General features: G+C 40.3%; 1 protein-coding gene across 1 annotated transcript in view; it reads left to right on the forward strand.

Annotated features, from left to right (window-relative positions):
* The window catches only part of LOC106910686 (anionic trypsin), a 51316-nt gene extending 31915 nt beyond the window's left edge, over window positions 1-19401 (forward strand). The window contains exons 5-7 of the mRNA XM_088004613.1: window positions 18692-18899; window positions 19088-19151; window positions 19264-19401. Coding sequence (XP_087860739.1) covers window positions 18692-18899; window positions 19088-19151; window positions 19264-19401 — 410 coding nt within the window. The remainder of the gene's footprint in view (window positions 1-18691; window positions 18900-19087; window positions 19152-19263) is intronic.
* The last annotated feature ends 2175 nt before the right edge of the window (window positions 19402-21576 follow it).

Here is a 21576-nt window from a genome sequence, read left to right on the forward strand (position 1 = left end):
GCAAAAGTTAATATCTTCTCTTTTTTTAACTTCTACATATTCTGTTGAATTACAGCTGTAAATGTAAATTAATTTTATTGAACTTTTAGGTGAGAAGGAACAAAAACATATATTTATTGCACAACTGTGAAGAGAAAAGAAATGTTTAAGAAATGGTTGTCAATTTTTTTTTTAACAAGGGAAAATATGCATTTGGATATACCCCTTTACTCTGAAACCTCTTAATAAAATCAAGTACCACCAACCGTGTTTATACACACATGGACAACATTGTTGGCTCCCCTTCCATTAATAATTAAGAAATGCAATGTCCATGGGAATGTAGCCAACCTCCCTGGCCACGACCGCAGCAAGAAAACTGATGACAAACTGAAGAAAATTATGATTAAAATTAGGTGAACTCGCAGGTCGAGGTACATCAGTGTCAGACGGCAACATCCGTCAGTGATCGAGTCAAAGCGGACTTCATGGGAGTCAACTTTGTTGAAAGCGAATCATAAAACAAGCAAGCTGGAATTTCCCACAGTGCTTATTGATAAACTACAAAACTTCAGGGAGAATGTCCTGTGGACACACATAAACAGGTGTTTGAGCAGGGCATCTCAGCTGTATGTTCACAGATGTTAAAAATGTAGAATACCAGAAAAAAAAAACTCGCTGTCCCCACTGTGAAACATGGAGGAGGATTATGTTCTGGGACTGATGTTGCATCTGTAACTCGGTCTCTTGAATCTGTGCATGGTAGGATTAAATCTCAAGACTATCAAATCATTCTGGAGAGAAAAGTGCTGCCTACTGTCAGAAAGCTTGGTCTCAACAGCTGGATATGGGTCTTCCAACAAGACAATGACCAAAGACACACTGCTAAAACACCCAAGAACTGTAAAGAGCAGAACATTGGAGCATTCTGACCTGGACTTGTATTAGTCATGATCTAAATCTGTGGAAGGAGTTGAAACAAGCCGTCTGGAGAAGGAACCCTTCAAACCTGAGACAACGGGAGCACTTTGCTCACTAGTGGGCCAAAGAAACCCGTGAACAGGTGCAGAAGTGTTACTGACATTAACAGAAACTCTGCAGCTGCAGTGATTGCCTCAAAGGTTTGCAAAACCAAACATTAAGTTACAGGTACCAACATTTTTGACTATATGTGTAAAACATTTACTTAGTAGGTGCTGCCACTATTTCCTTTAAACTTGGTATAGACACAGCTGTTATGGCAATACCACCACCATCATTCATGTGGACCACGAACACCAAGAGCTGACAGAAATACTGCATCATGTCCACTTTAAGTTCATCCCAACAAACCAGAAATGTGTGCAAGATGAGCTCGTTACTGCAAACTTTTGCCCGTGCACTTACTCCCTGTAAACTGTTTGATTTTTTTCTTTGCATCTCACTGAGGCAGAGACTTCATTTTAAGTGATGCTGACATAATGACTGATTCCACAAATTCTCATAATAATTAGCCGCGTCCTCGCACGATCTCTCGACTCTCGGCGTGCCGATGCTAAGCTGACGAAATGCAACCGTCTCCCGACGCACTCCGAACCGTAGCAACGAGAAAGGAACTTGGGCTGCCTGAGGCAATGTAACAAGAGTGGCAGTAGGCATGAGGGTCGAGCTAAATAATTCAATCACTGGATCGGAGTACATTTTCATATGCATATTTTCGCTGGCGTATTTACTTGAGCAGCTCTCCCTCCTCCTCTTTCCTGACAGCGTCTTTCTTTTCAGACCCCATAAATATCTGAACGAGCTAATGACTTCTCGTGAGGAATTAAGAAGGCATCGTTAGACAGCACCTGAAGGTTGGGCCTGCTGCAGTGTGAGGACTCTGTCGATGCTGATTAGGAAAACGTTCCCAGGGAGGAGCGGTAATAGAAAGTCACTCTTTATGCAGACACTATGCACATATTTAATGCACATTTTCCCTTTTACTTCAGTCAACGTGATTTATTTCTGGCTGAATGAAAACGGTGCTTGATACTTTTCACTTGAAATATTTTTGTAGTAAAATAAAAAGAAAAAGACAATGAACGGGTCTGCATAAGACTGACTTGATACCGTCATAAACATAATATATCACCTGTTATGAACATGAATCAGTCTTCATGAATGTTTATGACTGTTGAATGAAGTGCCATTTGGTAAATAACACTTTTAATGCAAAGTTGACACCTTTAATGGACTTTTAATGCAATCTGTAGTACAACTTTGCATTAAAAGTGTCATTATTTACCGAACGACACTTCATGACAGTCAAACATTCATAAAGACTCCTACATGTTCATAACCGGTGTTATGTCATCTTTATGACAGTATCATGTCAGTCTTATATACACCTCTTCAAATAAAGTGTTACCAAAAGTATCTATCGTAGGTTGTGTTCACACAGCAGATCTTCCTACTCAATTACAATTTTTTGCTAAAATTAAATTTTTATTTTATTTTGATTTTTCAACATGGTCGTTCATAGTACTAATTAAAAGCAGCAGCAATGAGACTTCTGTTTCGACGTCACACAGCAGCGCACCGTTCACTGGAGTAATAATGGATGCCTGTGGCTTAATTTTAAAATTATTCAGACACAAAAAGGCATAGAAATGACTGGGAGCACAAAATATGAATTATTTCCCCACAGCAAGAGGTATGGCCATGATCAAACAGTTTTTATTTCATTGTTCTAAACTCTGTTCTCCTCTGGTGATCGATTTAAAGTTTTTCATGGTGTCTTTTCTGGACAGAGGTGTGTTTGGTGTGTCCCGTCCCAGTGGGAAGCATTGAACATGATAACTAAATGGGGCTGCATCATGTTTTGGTTGCAACATTTATTTACTGTAGCCAAGAATAACTAACCCACCAGGGAAAAGGAAAGATTACAAGTTTCACACCAACTGTGCGTCACAAATGTCGCTTCTCTTTGGAAAATAGATGCTTGCAAAACAGGCTACTGTTACATAACGGGTGTTTTATAATAGATGTATATTTGATATCTCATTGTCAGGATAATCCTAAAATATACACACCGTCCAATTACTTTATCACACATCCAATGTACCAGTAAGTATACAATGTCAGAAAGAGTAGCTGTTAATTAAAATATTTACTGGCTTTTCAATATCTCCCTTATATTTTTCTGTTTTTGGTTTGGTGATATTTACCACTATTAATATTTATTACTTTGATTTTACTTTAAAAGAGGCCTGTTACATCGTCTCTGAGTACATACTGAGAGCGAACCCTTTAAAGTCACGCCAACAGGAAACAATGATTCACTCCGCTAAACGCTAAGCTCTGACCAAGAAGAATTACATTAAGCAGTCTCTGGCAGTAAAAGAAAGTCAACATTATTTATTTATTTATTTGCTTTGATGATTTTTTTGGTTTAAAAAGGGACACATATTCTGAGATAACTACAGATTATTATAACCTGACCTGCTGAATCGGATTTTGCACAATTATGTTTTTGGTTTGGGTTTTTTGTTTTTTTGTAAAGACTATAAACACACAGAAGAGAAAGAAAGAATGTGCTGAATGTTCTTTGATAGAGGTAGTAATATTAAATCCAACAAAAGATAAAAAGAAACATACGATTATCCCCTTTTATGCATCAAAGCGTAGCTTCCTAATTCCCCAGAACCCCTTAAAAATCTGCATCAAAGTGCATGTTCTTGGCTGATGCATTTAAAAAACAGAAAACAGGGGCAGATCTTAGTTTTGGTGCAAAAGGAAAATATGATTCTGTCAGTTTTTGAACTGCCGATCTCTGATCAGAGCATAAAGAAGAAATGATAGAATAACGCAAATCAATTTCTGGCCAAATGATTAGTGCATCTCCGCCGATTATCAGTACCATGATGGAAATTGTGTAACGGTCAGACAAGTAACCAGAATTTCATTCCTTATATTGTCATTCTTTGTAATTAGCAAAAAAGAAAGCCACAGAACAAAACAAAAAAAACGTAGCAGATTTCCTTCTCCAGTCTGTTTCATTTTACCCTAAGAGCGCTGCACCACTATTTTAGAGGTAATGTCTGAAAGCCCAGCGGATACAATTCACATCTGTTGCACAACAGATCAACAAATATCACACAAAAGAAGCAGCAGCAATTTCCCAAAGTGTCTAAATCATTCTCTATTTATCCGAACAATCGTCTTTCAAAGGGCTCTAATTAAGGTCTTGACTGTACAGATAAAACATTCATAATCACGTTTTCCCTCAAAGAAATTGCCCTGCCAGAAAATGTGTTTTTCTTGACTCCATTATAAGGCAAAACTCAAACCAATATACTTTAAAAAGAAAAAAATAAAATAAGCAAACAGGTGCTTTAGGAAAAAGGCAGGAGAAAAAAAACGGAGAAAGGAGAGAAAGCGCAGTAAGATTTAGAGCCAGCAGAGATGACCCACATTGGTGCGACTTGTTATGAATTCACAATGAGGCTGCTGGGCTTGTTAGCACATGGCTCGGGAGGCAGGGCCGATGAGAGATGCACAGTCCGCTATCTGAGCGAGTCCGTCTGCAATTCCACCGCTCTCTACCTTACAGCTTCTGGCAAACAGCACACCAAGGATACTTTGGCTTCCGAGAGAAAGGCAGGGTTAAAGAGGGATGACTGCTTCGGATTTCACAAGGAGACAGAGAGGGCGTCCTCTGTAACACGGACATGCTGGGGGAAAAAGAAAGAGATGAAAAGAAACAGCTAAAAGTGGGCAAAGTGCTGCAGCAGTGATGTATGGTAATACGAACAAACAGAGCAAAGATCACTGTGGGATTAAAGGCTATTAGAGGTCATATATTTTGTAATCTTTCTCTGAAATTCCTTGACACAGACGGGAATTATCCGCAGAATTCTCCGGATTCTGCATGAAGGCTGTGTTTTCATCCACTCATGCAGATTTGAACACCGTCAGAGCCGAGGCGACTGCACAGTTGTTCAGTTGATAGTTTACTGCCAGCAGGCTGGGGATGATTGCTGCACCTGCAAATTAGCAACTCATGAGACACACACACACACACACACACACACACACACACACAACGTGCGCACATTTTTGTACTCTTACATTTATAGGGACTGTAATTATTTCCTTTTATTTTCTAAGCCAAAAAACATTTAACATCATCATCTTATGTGACTTAAACAGGGATGTGACGACTACAGGACAAAGACCCCTGGCTTTTGGCTGATTCTGATTTCTTTTTAAGAGTTAAATTATAGTGAAAAACCAAGCATGTTATGATTATGTTATGAAAAATAATAATAAAAAAAACAACAACAAGTGGATGAGTTGAAAAGTTCAACAACAAACTCAATTGATTAACAACTGTTCTAGCAGCAATTTCGTGGAGGAGAATGTTTTTGAGAGATTAAGCTGTCTGGGCGTTACCACGGTGATGATTGTTTCTTTCCTAATCACTTCACTCTGACTTGTCTACTTTCCTTCCACACTACATTTTTTGTATGCTTCTTTTTTTTAATCCTTCCAAGGAATTCTCTCTCTTTCCATCAACGACATTTGAAATATTTACGTTTATTTTAGTCTTCCTGACATGAGTGGCTGTAATTATCAGATGTCATTTTGAAATGCAATTAGCATTATGTGCTAGTAATTAGCACTGGCAGCACAGTTACTACTAATAAACTGCAGTTGCTGTTTGCATTCTTTGGAGAGCAGCGGTCCTCACCTTAAAGGTGCAGTATGTGACTTTTACAGAGACAGTTTGTTATGAGACGGCTAATCTGTGAAAAGCTTCTCTGAAGAAATGCACCGCTCCCGACCAAAGACAACCAATCAGAGAGAGGAGGAGGGTCTTAGCGCTGTCAATCAATCTCATGTACTGCCACTAAATGTGCCAACAAATTGTTTTTCTGCCATCATTGGTGGTCATGCTGACTACACTGACCATTTATGACGGGCTGTGCAAGCTGCAGAGAGCAAGGGAGGAGTAGCCTCACGTGGAGTGGTGACTGACAGCACTAAGTCTTGCAAAATGTCACTAAAATAGTTTCTCCTACATCTGTACATTCCCTCTGACTTCATTTTTAAACACCTCACCGATACTGAAAACTTTGCGTCATCATCCCTCAGTCAGAGTGCGGTCACTAATCAGATACAATTTAGATTTCTCGGTTTACGTCTGCCAGTCACTGGTCAAAGTCAACCCATCTTAGAACCGACTTTTTACCATCAATCAGTTTTGGAGGTGAATTTTAGGTTTTCACACAATAGAATTGATCAAATTATGATATCCACATGACCAAAAATCTACAGATTAAATTCTTTTCCCCACAAAGTTAAAATTGTGATCATTTCTATAATTTGTATCATGTCCCTTTTGATTTCCATGCTGACATATCTTCATTTACATCAACAACCTGTGTAATGCTGCCACTTCTTCCACACATCTTTCATTCCATGGACCGTGTTATGATTTGATGTAAATTGAATAAAAATATGTATTTCTGCTACCTTCTGTAGCGCAAAATCTACACTATCCACTTTTCTTTGTTAGAACTGCAGATATTTAGAACAAATTAGAGCAAATCCAGCAATTTAAAAGACAGTAAAAAAGAGTAAAAAACAGAGGGAGCAGTCAGCAGTCATTCTTACCCTTTTCCCCTAAGATCAAGAAACCAGCTCGACAAACTATTCTACTCTTTTTTTTTCATTTGATCAAACAATAAAAACTGAGAAAGAAGGAAATGAAGTAACTTAAAAGGAATACATTCAGCAGTGACAGTCACCAAAAGGACAGTGCTGTGATCATACTGAGAGCATATGGTTTTCTGCGGTGCCTGCAGAGAAAGTCCATATAACACGAGCCACAGTATATCTCAGCATGCTGGGCTCATTTCTATTTTCAGTGCATCCTCACAGCAGGAGATAACCACAGTGACCCTCAGAAAGCGTGGCCGAGCCGTAACGGTCCCTGTCCTCGCTCGTATGCTGGTGTTACAGTTAGCTGCCTGTGTGTTCACACTGTTGCTTCGGAGGTTATAGGAGCTGAAGACTCCTTGTTGCCACTAGTACGTGGCAACAAGGAGTTACATACCGCAGCTTGAAATTTTTTTTAACATTTGACCAAGTGCAGCAATGAAAGTGAGTGAGGTGAAGTTGACAAGCTATGATAGAAAGAGAAAACAGAAAGACTTCCGAGGAACAGCGATGAGGCAAACAGGATTACAAAGAAGCTGGCAGAAATTGCCATTCCGAGTGACCAACCTATCCCCGCTGTGGAGAGCACAGGTTTGTGTTTCCTTTTGTTGTTGTGCTGGAGCAGTAGTATGTTCTCTTGACATAACGTAGCTGACACGGCTGTACCTGAGCTGAATAACAACAGCTCACCATCACCTGTGGACTGTATCACTGCTTGGCCTCATTCCACAATGGATGGATTTTTCAAACAAGCCTCTGAGGGGATGCTAAAGAGCAGGGAAATCAAAAACGGTGTTGTTTAAGTGATTGTAGGTGACAACGGGAGAAACATGAAACAGGTAACGAATAGTAAATGGAACATGCTTCGCTTGTTGTGCACAAAGGGTTTTATTACAGAGCAGCATCGCTGAAAAAGTGGCTACTGAGTGGAAGGTAGTTGGTAACTTCAAGTACTTTAAGCTTTTATAGAAATAATTAGATGTCAGTTATCTACTGGCATTGATTTTAGTAGTAAGAGAGAGGGGGTGTCATTTAAACCTGTACGTACGTAAATCTTACAATAAATACGTTTTTAAGATATTTGTTAAAGCTTTCACCAAGTTGTGGCAGTGTGCTATGAGCCAGATAATTTGTGAAAATACCAATTTCCTCCACCTGCTCCCTGCGTTGCTATTGCCATCTGAAGACATGCACCGCTTCCAGTCAAAAACAACCAATCAGAGCCAGGAAGAGGGGCGTAGTGCTGTAAATCCACCTCATGAATGCACTGCGAAATATGCAAATAGCAGAGAAGCAACTCACCATAACAGAAAAATAGTTTATCTTCCATCATTGGTGGTAGATAGGTCCTGCTGACTAGGAGAAACTGTATCACAATAGAGAGGAAGGAGGTAAGAGGTGAGCCGCAGCACACAGACATGATTGACAGAGTTAAGACCCTCCCCCTGGCTCTGATTGGTTATTTCTGGTTAGCCCTGGGAGCTCTGGGATAAGGTAGAGGAGCTCGACTGATTTTCCCACCAACAGCCACCTCCATGTACAATAACTCTTTGAAGGATCTTAATAAATGAATTACAACATTTAGTTTCCCTTTACGATGAATAAAGTATTTCTGAATTTAAATTTGGTGTCAGTGTTTTTGTCTTACTATTTCTCACACAAAGTGACATGGAGAAAACCCAGAGTTTGGAAGTGATCAAGTTACTATATATGATTCAGAAACAGGTGTAGATTTCTTCATCCAAAGCGAGAATTTCTTCATCAGTGCAGACTGAGTGTCTGTGTTACTGGCACCAGACCTATGGGAATCTGGTCCCAGTATCAAGTGGTGCACAGGCAGATGAATCCTGTGCAACCAGATCTGTGGATCACAGAGGAAGCGAGTCGTAACAGTGTATCTCCGGCAAGAGCTCGTTTATTCTGATTACAAAAAAACAAATAAACAGATAAATAAAATACAATTACAATACAATTCAAATTCAATCGACATCCAGAGTTACCACAAAGAAAAAAAATAAAACAAAATTCACAAATAAAATAACACAGCAAAAAATGAAGATAATCTAATCCTAAATTAACATAAACTAAAAAAACGCTCCTCCTAAAACACAGTAAACACCAACGTCCGTCAGTTATACGGTTCCTAAGCATTAACGTCGGGCTGTTATAACCGTTGCAGAGGTTATAAAAAAAATCAAGCCCCACCACAAATAAGTACATCCTCAAGAGAAACAAAAACACCACAACACTGACCAATCATCATATACCCACAGAACATCTCAAATGGCCCATAAAAAGTTGCCGTTTATACTACCTGTGGATCACAGAGGAAGAGAGTCGTAACAGTGCATCTCCGGCAAGAGCTCGTTTATTCTGAGCCGCGCATGCCCAGAGCCAGGAGACTCGTTCTTCCTGTTAGACCCACAGCGGCACGAGAGCGCCCCCACTGGCAAGACACATGCACATGACAAATACGTATACAATGAACAATAATAATAATAATAATAATAATAATAATAATAATAATAAAAAACAAAACGAAAGACAAGACCAATTCTGATTGAAAAAAAGGGTGTATTCATCTTTTTTTTTTTTTACTGTTTCTCAACACACTACATCTGCATAGAATAACATGGGCTTAGGTAGAGTTATTGGGTCACTTCTGGAAAATGTGAGTGCCGGTTGCACTAATTTCACCACAGTGGAGCAAAGAGTTAACATTCATTCCTACCACAAAACATTTCCTCCTGTTCAGAAGTCTGGCAGAGCTTAGATGGCTTTATTTACTCAAAGCTCTGTAGGGATAAGAAGTGACTCGGATCGCGTTGGCATTCACAATAAAGAGAAATTACGTTCGTCATTTTTAAACGATGTTATGTTGTAAGTAAACGTTATCCTTTATGAGCGGCTGTTATAAGTTGTACCTTCAGTAAATAGGAATTATGCAAAAGGTAAAGAAAAAAAAAAACACCTTATACTTCTCCAAATCTCCTGTTTTGAATTGCTGCACAGCCTCTTTGCGAACTCAGAAAGAGTTTTTTTTATTTCTCCATTTCTTGCCTCGGCTTCAAATACACTCAATCATTCATAACCTCGTGTTTACTTTGGCTATTGCAGTCGTATTACAAGATTTCTTTGAATAGATGCATAATTTTGAAAGCAGGGGTACTTTTATTGGAATGATGTCACATGTTGACTCGTCAGTCAAACACCACAGAACTGCCATCAGAAACAAGCAGCTCATCGGGTTATTAATATCAGTTTTAATCTCAATTTAAGTACATTTGTTTAGTAAGTACAAGGTTTTGAAAGCTTGTTCGAGAACATTAGGAAATCAATCAATTTATAAGAACTTTTGTTATTATTACTTTTTATAAAGGCATAAAAAAATGAGCAGTTAGCTCGGTGTGAGACAAATATTAAATATTGCAAAGCTGTAATGTTGTAGATTCAGAATAAAAAAACTTGTTATAAGCATGAATTAGGTTTGACAAACAATGTATTTATAAAGTTATTGCTTGTTTTTGATTCGTTAACATTGTTAATAGAAACCTCGTGTTTTTCAGAATCACTTTGGCTTACAGTCTATAAACATCCATTTCTCAAAGCCTTACAGATCCACAGTGAAAGTCAGGATGTTGCCACATTGTTGTGAAAAAACACTGAAATTGTTGAAAGTCAGTGCATTTTTGTTGATAATCTAGAATACATGCAAAAGAGTCACGTTTAAAGGAACACTTTTGCAATCCTATTTTTTTGAGAATATTCTTGTTGGCATGGCTACAGCATTTATGAAGACAACCTTTGCTACAATGGGATTTCATTGCCTTCTGAATAACATCAAGACACATTATCACAGTGTCTGGTCAAGCAAATGAGGAGATCAATCAACTGTTCTGACTCGGAATAAATTAATGTTGGTAAAATGCAGCATTCATCATCAGCTTCAGAGCAGAAAGGCCTCTTTGTTCTGAGGGGAATATCCTGCTCCTCACTGACATTTGACACCTCAAACAATCACAAAGAAAGATGTGTAGTAGGTACTTCAGGTAAGAAGATATGGGGTTTTTTTTTATGACATTTACTCGGTGGAAAAAATGCTGAGCTCTACCCCCGCCTCCGGTGCCCAAACCGCTGCGAAAACTTGCAAGGTTCACCAAAACGCAGCGTTGTTTTATCACAGGCACAGCCGCGCGCCTCGTTTCAGATTTATACCAGCGGTGACTAAAGGAAATGAGACATCAATCACTTAAGCTTCTTTTTACTGTGCAAGAGCACTGATCCATCACAAAGTGTTATAGTCGGATACAGGCTCGACTCCGCCGCACGAGTCTTTTAAGAAGAACACACACGCAGTCAGAGACAAACACAAGTCGCACAGGGGCGAGGAGGGAAATATCAAAAGGTCAGCATGCAGGCTGGTGTCACTGTAAAACAGGCCGGGGCTCAGCTCTCTGTCCCACACGGTTTGTCTGTGTGAAATTAAGGACGGCACGGCAAAACCGTAAACAAGTGTCAGTGTTTACGTTTGATCGTACATATTTTATTCGCCAGATGCGTCTCTCGCAATTCCTTTTTGCCCCGCAAAAATGATGATTCGCAGAGATTAAACAGGAAAATCCTTAAGCCTCTTAGCGAGAGCGCTTTTTATTACTCCAAATTATTAAAATACATGATTTTAAATAAATTATGTGGGAGGAGAACAAGACTGCATTTTTTTTTTTTCGCTCCAACGTTGTGTACCGGATGTAAACTTGGAAAGTCCAGCTATCTGAACTCCCGTTGATCCTGTTTTGTGTTGACACAGGTTTTCTATCACACTATATTTGTGCCGTGCAACATATACAACAGCCTACTTCCATGGGGCATGGAGGTTACACCAATAGTATTTAACTTTTCTCTGCTTTATCCTCCGTTTCACACTGAAATTTGTGAAGAGAAAATGCTGCAAGCCACAACTACACAACAGTGCCACATGATGGCCAGGGAGGGAAAAGCACATTTGGAGACATGAAACAAAAGGAAAACACTTTGTCTTCTCACTTAAAAAACATTTTGGTGTATATCAAAATGAAAATCACAAGACCTACATCCATTTTTTATATTTTTTTTCTTTCCAGATTGTGGAATTTCTAAGTGATCCAATGTTTTGCTGCATTGTCCAGTGTATGAAAGTTTCAGGACTCTAGTTAATTGGACAACAGGGTCTATCTAGATATTTGTTTTTTATCCATAGGCTATATTTGGACTTTTTTTTGCTGATAATTGAAGTTTGTGTGTCATTCTCATATTGTGAGTGCTAAAGAAAAGTTCAGGGTCTTGGGGACTCAATTAGAGTAAAGTTTTGCTTCAGGGGAGATGATCTGTAAGGAAGAGACACGTTTAGGTAGATAAGCTTGAAAATTAAAGCAACCTTTTGAATTCGACTTTTCTAACCCCCCTCCCCCCCGAAAAAAAAAAACATTAGAGACGTCAACTTTCTTCACAAATATGCAAATAAATAGTTACAGATTATTGACAGGATTCTTTTAAAACTTCAGGTGGAAAGCGAAGATAAACATGTCTGGTAACTATCCAGACAATAGCAATTTGTTTTAATCTGTCAAAATTTGAAAACTGCTTGTAAAAAGTTTTACTTAGTAGACTAGGTGTTGTTTTTGATTGTTTTTCTTAAGCCTGCCTATCACAATCAAAATATCAATAAGAGAATGTTATAGGTAGCAATATAATTTCAGCTGCTGTTTATTATCGTTCCTCTAGCAGCTGTTAAATTTTTTTTTTATATACATTTTTAGTTTTTGTCTGTAAAATCCACCTCTTTACTCCCAGGGGATTTTATGTAACAGATAAATACGAAGTGCCACGTAACTGCAGAGGGGATAATACAATAATAAATGGTTTTTGATATTTTTAAAATCAAATTCTAAAAAAGTATGGCGATGTTTTTTTATTCGGCTGCCTTTTTCCTTGATTCCCCTATGTAAAATTAGATTACATGATTAGTACACATCGCTCAACTATGTGCAATTTAAAACTAATTTTCTGTGAAGGCCTCAGAGGGTGGGTGGAAGAATAAAACTTTGAATAGTGCAGAATACATTTGTGTTCAGTTTCCTGAACGCTGGTGCACCAAAACAAAATAAAATTCACCTATTACAAGTACAAAGTTATTTACTTTTGGTGTAAATGTCAACAGAAATAGAGTTGTTCTTTAAAGAATGAACCGCTGGCATCATGAAGACCAAGGAATACATCAGATGGACCGTGGATAAAGTTGTGGAGGTAGCGTATGAAACGAAACCTCATGATTTGAGCATTTCGCCAACCTCTACCTAGAATACAGAGGAAGCAACGCACACCTGCAAATATACTCAGACACAGAGTTCCACCTCAGCATGTAGGATAGCAATAAGAGAGTTTAAGGCAAGGTGAGATGTTAGCTCTGGTAATACTGGAGGAGAAGTGAGAGACGTGTCAACAAAACAGACACAAATCTGACCGTGTTTCCTCAGCGATTGCTGATTTTTTTTTTTTTTTTTAAGTTTCAAGTTTCCAAAAATCTCATCTCTGTCTCATCTGCTCTGGTCCGATTAGACCAAAATAAAACTTTCTGAACAAAATGCTGCTGAAGAAAACTCACACACACGTTGGAGTTGATGATTTAAATCTGGGGTCTGCAACATGTGGCTCTCCAGCCCGTCCACTGTGTCTCTTAATAACTTTGGTCAAAGATTAGTGTTTTAAAATGTAAATATAAAAGGAAAAATGCAGTTTTTATGCAATATATGCAAAGCATTTCCACAAAGAATGACAATAATAGTGTCAGAAATATATATTCTTTAAGTTACTTTTTGTCTTTTTGGTTGCAAAGTGTGCGGGGTTTTTTTTTTTTTTTGACATAATCTTCTATTAAAATCTAACAATACATTGAAAACGTGTTCATTCCTTTTGTGTAAAAGTTAGGTGGTTTTCTTTCATTTAAAACTTAAAAACAAAAATAAAATGGAATTTCTCTCATTTAAAAATAATACATAAAATATACATCTTTTGCTTAACGAAGCTTATTTGTTTCATGTAATTTTTGTGGCTCTAAATAAATTTTGTTTGGATCAAAGGCAAGAAATGGACCCTCGGGGTTGTAAAGGTTGCTGACCTCTGATCTAAATGAGGGAATGTTATCAGCCTGGGGTGAAGGTTCACCTGCCAGAAAAAAAAACATCCTAAGCAACAAAATTTATTTTCCACTTTACATTTTACATTACTTTCTCTTGGTCTCTTACATAGAATCCCAATAAAATACTTTATATGAACTTTATATGTTAATATAATACAAAATAGTTTGAAGGTTTAACCTGATAAATTGTGGAAATATTGAAGATGTATGTACACTTCTACAAGATGCTATGGGAAGGGGAAAAAAAGATATTTGCTGCATCAACTAGGGGAAAATGTACAGAAATACAAATTTACCTGGGGCTTTATTCTTGTAACATCAAATTACCAGTCAGGATAAGAATATCCACTTTTCTCTTTATGTGTTTGTGGGCCTGTACCTGCATGTTTATTACCATGTTTATGCATCAGACTGTGCCCAGCTAGAAAAAAAGGAGAAGGGAAAAAAAAAATATACACTCTATAAAGTGTCTCTATAAACATGGCACAATAAATCCCTGGCAGAAATATTAAGTGGAACCAATATTTTGCTAGAGTCACTAGAGATTTCTAATAAAACTCACAAGTCATGATGACCTAAGCATTGAAACATGTATTTTACAAGAAGGAAATATTCCCACTCCTATGCCATAAAGGCATCACTGCCCTGCAGCTAATGGTGACCAGCAGTGCAGACTTTTCACAGAAAGGCCAGCCACCCATACATTTAGAGGAGACAATACACAGAGCCTTCCAAAAGTATCCATACATTTTGAACTTTATCATGTTATAAAAAAACAAATTTCATTGTGTTTTATGTGACGACCAATAAAATCTATTGCAATAAAAAAAAGGTTCAAAACTGCTAAACAAATAAACATCTGAAGTGTAAAAATTGCATTTGTTTTCAGCTCCAAAGAATTAATATTTTGTAACACCAGCTCTCGCTGCAAACCCCAAGGGGATTTGTATTTCCAACGTCTAAATTTTTTGGCTTATGTTCTATTGTACTCTTTGTCCTCCAATATATGATTTAAATTTCTGTCTTTATTTAGACTCTGTGCTTAGATCCATCCATTCTCCAATAACTGTGACCAGTTTCCTTTTCCCTGCGTAGGTAAGCTATCTTCACAGCATGATGCAGTCAGCTCCATGTTTAACTGTGTTGACGGTGTGTACTGGGTAATTTGCAATGTCCATTGTTCTCCACATGAAGTGTGTTGCATGTGATACGAAACGTTTAGCTGACCAGTCCCTGAGCTCCCTACGTGGCTTGTGGCCCACCTTAGCAGGAACGCTCATCATTCGTTTCAAATAATCGCTTTGTTGGTGTCGCTTTTCAACAAAGACCAGGTTTATGGAGAGAACAACCCAAAGGCTGTCCTGTCAGCTTACTTTCCCAACCAAGATGTTGATCACCAGCTCCATCAAGAGTTACAATTAATATTTTCCATGCACACATTAGCAACTTGGACAGGCCATGTAATACGTTTGCCGATTCATACTCTTTCTGTTTTTGGATGATGAATTGAACACAGTTTGGTGAGAAGTTCAAAGCTTGGTAAAGTGTTTTCTAATCCATCCCTGCTTTAAACTTCTCCCTAACTTGGTCTCTGATCTGTCTGCTGTGTTGTTTTTACCTTTTATGGACTTGATGTAAACTGCGATTAAATTAAAAACTTGTAGTTTTCCTTAACTCGTCAGGTATCTTGCAATTGGTGACTTTTGATTTTATTCAGGTATTCAGAAACATTTTGACAACTATGTATATTTCTGGTCTACTTTTAAACTGAGGATTGCTTTGAGTGGGTTTATTTTTGTTTATTTATTTACTTGCGCATTTGCTTATTTCATTCATTTATGGTTTAAAATGAACATGTCTCATGCTGATGTAGACTAAATTTTGACTTTGAAACGAGTAGTTGGAGGGGGAAAATGTACTATACCATAAGCAAACATCAATCAACCATAAACCATAGATACATCTTTAAACACAAAACAGGCAATGTTTATATATGAACAAGGAAAAAACCGACATATTATCCTTTGAAAGATACACTTCACAGCATCCACATACTATGTTATACCTTAATATAACATAGTATGTGTTATATACTATGTATATAACACATACATAGTATATAATGTATATACTATGTATATACATTATATATACATAGTATATGTATATACTATGTATATACATAGTATATACTATACTATGTATAGTATAGTATAGTATAGTATAGTATATACTATACATAGTATAGTATATACTATGTATATACTATATACATAGTATATACTATATACATAGTATATGTATATATACATATACTATGTATATATACATAGTATATATATACACTATGTATAGTGTATATATATACACTATATATATATATAGTGTATATATATATATAGTGTATATATATAGTGTGTATATATATATATATATATATATATATATATATATATATATATATATATATATATATATATATATATATATATATATATATATATAAATATATATATATATATCGGAAGCTACTAACCATGCATGGAGGGTTCCACCCCAAATCCAGCACCCTGAGACTGTACACGAGCCGTAAAGAAGGAGGCAGAGGACTAGTGAGTGTGAGAGCCACTGTCCAGGATGAAACATCTAAGATCCATAAATACATCAAGGACAAAGCCTCAACGGACGATGTGCTCAGCGAATGTCTCAGGCAATGGGGAACAGAGGACGAGGTGCTGGAGGAACCATCATGGGAAGACAAGCCCCTACATGGGATGTACCACCGACAAATAACTGAAGTGGCTGATATCAGGAAATCCTACCAATGGCTGGAGAAAGCTGGACTCAAGGACAGCACGGAGGCCCTCATCCTGGCCGCCCAGGAACAGGCCCTAAACACCAGAGCAATAGAAGCTCAGATCTACCACACCAGACAAGACCCAAGGTGTAGGTTGTGCAAGGAGGCCTCTGAGACAGTCCAGCACATAACAGCAGGGTGCAAGATGCTGGCAGGGAAAGCGTACATGGAACGACATAACCAAGTGGCGGGCATAGTGTACAGGAACATCTGTGCAGAATATGGACTGGAAGCCCCGAGGTCAAAATGGGGGACACCCCCAAAGGTGGTGGAGAATGACCGAGCTAAGATCCTGTGGGACTTCCAGATCCAGACAGACAAGATGGTAATGTCGAACCAACCGGACATTGTGGTGGTGGATAAAGAACAGAGGAAAGCCGTTGTGGTGGATGTAGCAATACCAAGTGACCACAACATCAGGAAAAAGGAGCATGAGAAACTGGAGAAATACCAGGGCCTCAGAGAGGAACTGGAGAAGGCCTGGAAGGTGAAGACCACAGTGGTGCCTGTGGTCATCGGGGCCCTCGGGGCAGTCACCCCCAAACTGGAGCAGTGGCTCAAACAGATCCCAGGAACAACATCAGACATCTCAGTCCAGAAATGTGCAGTTCTAGGCACAGCCAAGATACTGCGCAGAACCCTCAAGCTCCCAGGCCTCTGGTAGAGGACCCGAGCTCAGAGGATGAAAAGAGACCACCCACGGAGGGTGAGAGGGGAATTTTTTTTTTTTTTATATATATATATATATTTTTTTTTATCTTAAGAGTTAAAATTGATCTACTTTCTTTAGACAGATTGTTCCTCAGATTTGTTCACATTACATCAAATAAACTACATTGAAGTTGCAATAATAGGTTAAATGTGTTTGTGACAACTAAAAGTTTGTGTCACAAACAAACCTCTACATCAGTGGTGTCAAACTCCAGTCCTCCAGGACCGGGGTCCTGCAACCTGTAGAAGTTTCATTTATTCAATCGGCTCATTAGTCGGGCTCTGCAGAGCTCGACTGTACGCTACTGAGGCAGTTTAGCCATTTCATTCAGGCGTGCAGGACAAGGGACACATCTAAAAAGTGCGGGACACCAGTTTACGAGGACTGGAGTTTGACACCGCTTCTCTACATGTTGCAACGTTTGGCATGTTGAGCTTCCCATGCATGAAGGGAGTGGGAATGCGAAAAAGAACTGTCGAAGAAAACATGCAGAAGGACAAATGTCTCTTGACACGAGCGGATTGTGAGAAGCATCTTGTGCAAACAAACCGCGGACCATGTATGAATGCGAACAGCGATACGTTTCCCCAACTCCACCGAGAGCCATAATGCACTTTAAAACATGACGCTAAAACTTTGATGAAGCCCTAAGATGACACTGCGTTGTGACACACTTATGAAAGAATTATGCAAAATGCAAACTGTTTTTTTTTTTAAAGTAAAACTTGATCATTTATTGATCAAAGAAAAGATGCAAAAGAGTTTATTCTCTAGCACAGAGTATTCCTCCAATTAGCCTTACAGCGTCAGCGTAATGCCTCTGATCCGAATGGCAGAAACCACCAGAGAATGCCAGAACAAACAGAACCGCATGAAAGACCCACCTAAACCTACGTCTGATTCGCATCTCTCCTCATACATGCAAAGTTGCAGGAATGTATGAGGCCCTCTGGCTGTTTACAGCAAGCTATGGTTCCAGCATCCTCTTGAAAGTGAAAACTTCCCAATTTTCAATTAGGTTTTGAACTCGCACAAGATTGTATTTTTGTTGTTGTTGTTGACTAAGGACCTACTGAAGAAGGTAAGGGAGAGAAAAAGTCATGCCGCTCCTCCCTCCCTACCTACTTCTGTCAGTTAGATGAGGTCATCAAACACCAACCTGCTTTGTTTATTAATGATGTAACATCCAGGGTATTTTGGACATTCGGTCCCTGGGGGCTGCTTGGCAGGCAGCGGAGGAAGACTTCAAGTTGATTTAAGAGAGATAACACCCTCAACACAACAGTGTCAAAAGCTGGAAGCGAGGAAGTGTCGACAGTGGCGGAGAGGAGAGGAGGCAAGAGGAGGCGCTGGATGATACGCTGCGCCTTTAAAGCAGCAAGCCCCTCCTCCACAGAGCTGAGCCGAGGAGCCGAGTGGTGCTGGCAGGAGCTTGAGCTCCACGATAAACTCTGGCATCAGCTCCTCTTCATCCGGCAGTCAGCGAGGACACAGTGAGGGTGCAGGGGCAAGAGAGACAGGGAAGGAGAAAGAGTGACAGAGACGGAGGGAGCTGGAGAGAGAGAGAGGGAGAGAGAGAAGAAGAGAGACAGACACACAGTAACAGGCCAAAAACACTGAGAGGGAGAGGATGTCACAAGAATAACACGCTGCTTTTTTTTTTTTCCCCCTCAACGTGCAGCCTCCAGATGCGGGTGAACGCTGACTGGGATGACGGGTGGCAGTGCTTTTACGGCAGCGCGATTGTCTGAGTGACGGCAGCGGCCGCATCACAATCCGAAGTAGGAGTTCTCCTCGCCTCCCCGGCTCTTAGTCATCTTTTGCCTCCTCTCTCTCTCTCTCTCTCCTTTTTTCCAGAGTGCTATCAGGGCCATTCATCGTTCCCATCTCATGCCCCCTGCCTCCACCTCCTCCTCCTCTTCTTCCTCCTCCTCCACAGCTCCATCCTCCACTTGTACTCCTCCTCTGATGAGCCACAACCTCAGAGTGAAATAACCCTGCTGATAGAAGCTTCTCTCTCTGTCAAGACAGTAAGTAGTGGGAGGAAGGGGGGGGGGGGGTAGGAACTCTGCTTGTGTGTGTGTGAGAGAGAGAGCAAGAGAGTGAGAGTGTGTGTGTGAGAGTACCAGAGAGAATGTGTGGGTTTTGTGTGAGAGACAGTGAGAGGAAGAGAGAACAGCAAGACGGTGAGAAGTGTGACTGTGTGCGACAGAAGGACCTCAGAAGAACCGGCTGCTTTGTGCGCAGTTTAAGTAACCGTGCTGTGCCTGGACAGTGGGCTCTAGGCATAGCAACAGCATAGTGATGTACAGGGAAGGTGAGTAGGTGTGTGTCCTGGGTGTGTGTGTGTGTGTGGAGGTGATGCAAGAGATGTATTTTTGAAAGCTGCAAGGCATCCTTCCCGCCGCTGTGTCCGTCCTCAGGTCTCTCACCGTTTTTTGTGCCATTGGGACATGAGGGGAGGCAGGTGAGACGTGTCAGAGTGAGTGACGGATTTCCTCTCTGTCTGTCCGTCCGTCCAGGTGCCATGTGCAGTTGGCCAGCGCACCCCATGGCCGTGGCAGCGCCCTGCATTTGGCGAGAGTCTCTCCCCCCCGTTCGTTCACTGGGGCGCCGTCAGGAAGCTTTCATGGGATTTATCCTGTGCTGCCGGATGGCACTGAGATCCCTTCCCCTCTGAAGAGACTCCGTGGAGAAAACTAACTACATGGATAAGAAGTAAAATAATTATCCAATCACAGCACAAGCAGGCAGACTGGGTTCCCTTAGCAACAACTGAAGGAGACAAGAGAATCCTTTTTTTTCTCTCTCTCTCTTTCTGCTCCCTTGGTTTTTGGGCACACCCCTGTGGACCGCCGTGGGTCAGTGTTTTGGAAGAGGAGTTAGAGAGTGATGTTGCATAAGACGATGTGCCACCCGGATTCCAGGGGATGGTACTCATTTGCTTTCCGGCCCCCCCGTTCATATGTCTCACTGGGACCATGATCGTTTGTAATCCCTCCACAAATTGTCATCACAAGTCACGTTCTGCCGGCTTAGAAATCAATTCATTCTGATCCCACATCACCTGGAATGAGCTCCGCATTTAGGAAGGGGAGCTAGAGAGATTGGATGCTGCTTGGAAAAAACCCCACAGTCCTTCACCTCAGATCTTACATGGACAAAAAAGATAAAAGGTTAGACCACCATCTGTGAAGATAATGGATGCGAGACAAAGTTCATTTTGATTTCTAAGGAGAATCATATTTATTTTTTTCCTGGGGGCAAGAGGAATATTCCCCTTTTTCCAAATAGAATCCATTGTTTATCTCTTTGTAGACAGCAGCCCTCACTGGGGGACTATATTTAGAAGCCAAATCTTGTCCCCTCTGGCTAGCTGGGAGAATAGAAAAAAAAGATCATTGTGAAAACTGAGCCACTGCTGGGATTTTCTATTTTTTTCTATCAAGGCTACCGTGTACGAAACTTACCATTGAAAAGGATTGACGTGAACCTCTCCGCTGCTTTTACTTTTCTATGTTGGTCTGCGGTGATGTCACCAGGTGAACGGGATTGTGCAGGAAAGGAAAAGTCGTCTCCCCTTGTAGACGGGTGTTTTCAAAAATAGCACCTCCCTGGGAACAATTTCAAATATACACACTTGACACATGAGATGAGTTGGCTCAACGTGGTTATGTAAGAGTTCCACACCAGCCTCAGCCCATGTGTTTTTTCCCCCTCTCTCTCCTTTTTCAATGGATTTACTCCTTTCAACTTTTCCCATGCTGACTTTCTCTTCATCTGGGGAAGTGTCTGCCAGAAGGCATGGATTTCAGAGCGTGACCCTGTGCCAAGTGTGCAGGCGAGGCAAGGCGTTTCGGCTGCCCAGGTGCTTTTAAGATGTTGAGGTCTCCCTGCGTGGCCGGGGCCCCTGTTCGGATCAGTAGCACTGAGGCTCCTCGTAGCCAAAGACATGGACCCCGACTCGGCTCCCCCACGCCCTCAGCCTGTTGGCCACTGGCCCCACGTTGCTTTGTAAAGGATGTCCCTCAGCAGAGCTCCGGCCCGGGACACCTCTGAGACCCCCAGCCCGAGAGAACGCATCCGCAGCCACATGAAGATGGTGATCGACCAGCTGGAAGGCATTCTCAAGGAGCTCAAGGATGTGGCCAAGGAACTCCGGGAGGTGAG

Source organism: Poecilia mexicana, unplaced genomic scaffold, assembly GCF_051168715.1.
Source record: "Poecilia mexicana isolate PSO_F unplaced genomic scaffold, ASM5116871v1 scaffold_3, whole genome shotgun sequence".
Taxonomy (NCBI): Eukaryota; Metazoa; Chordata; class Actinopteri; order Cyprinodontiformes; family Poeciliidae; genus Poecilia; species Poecilia mexicana.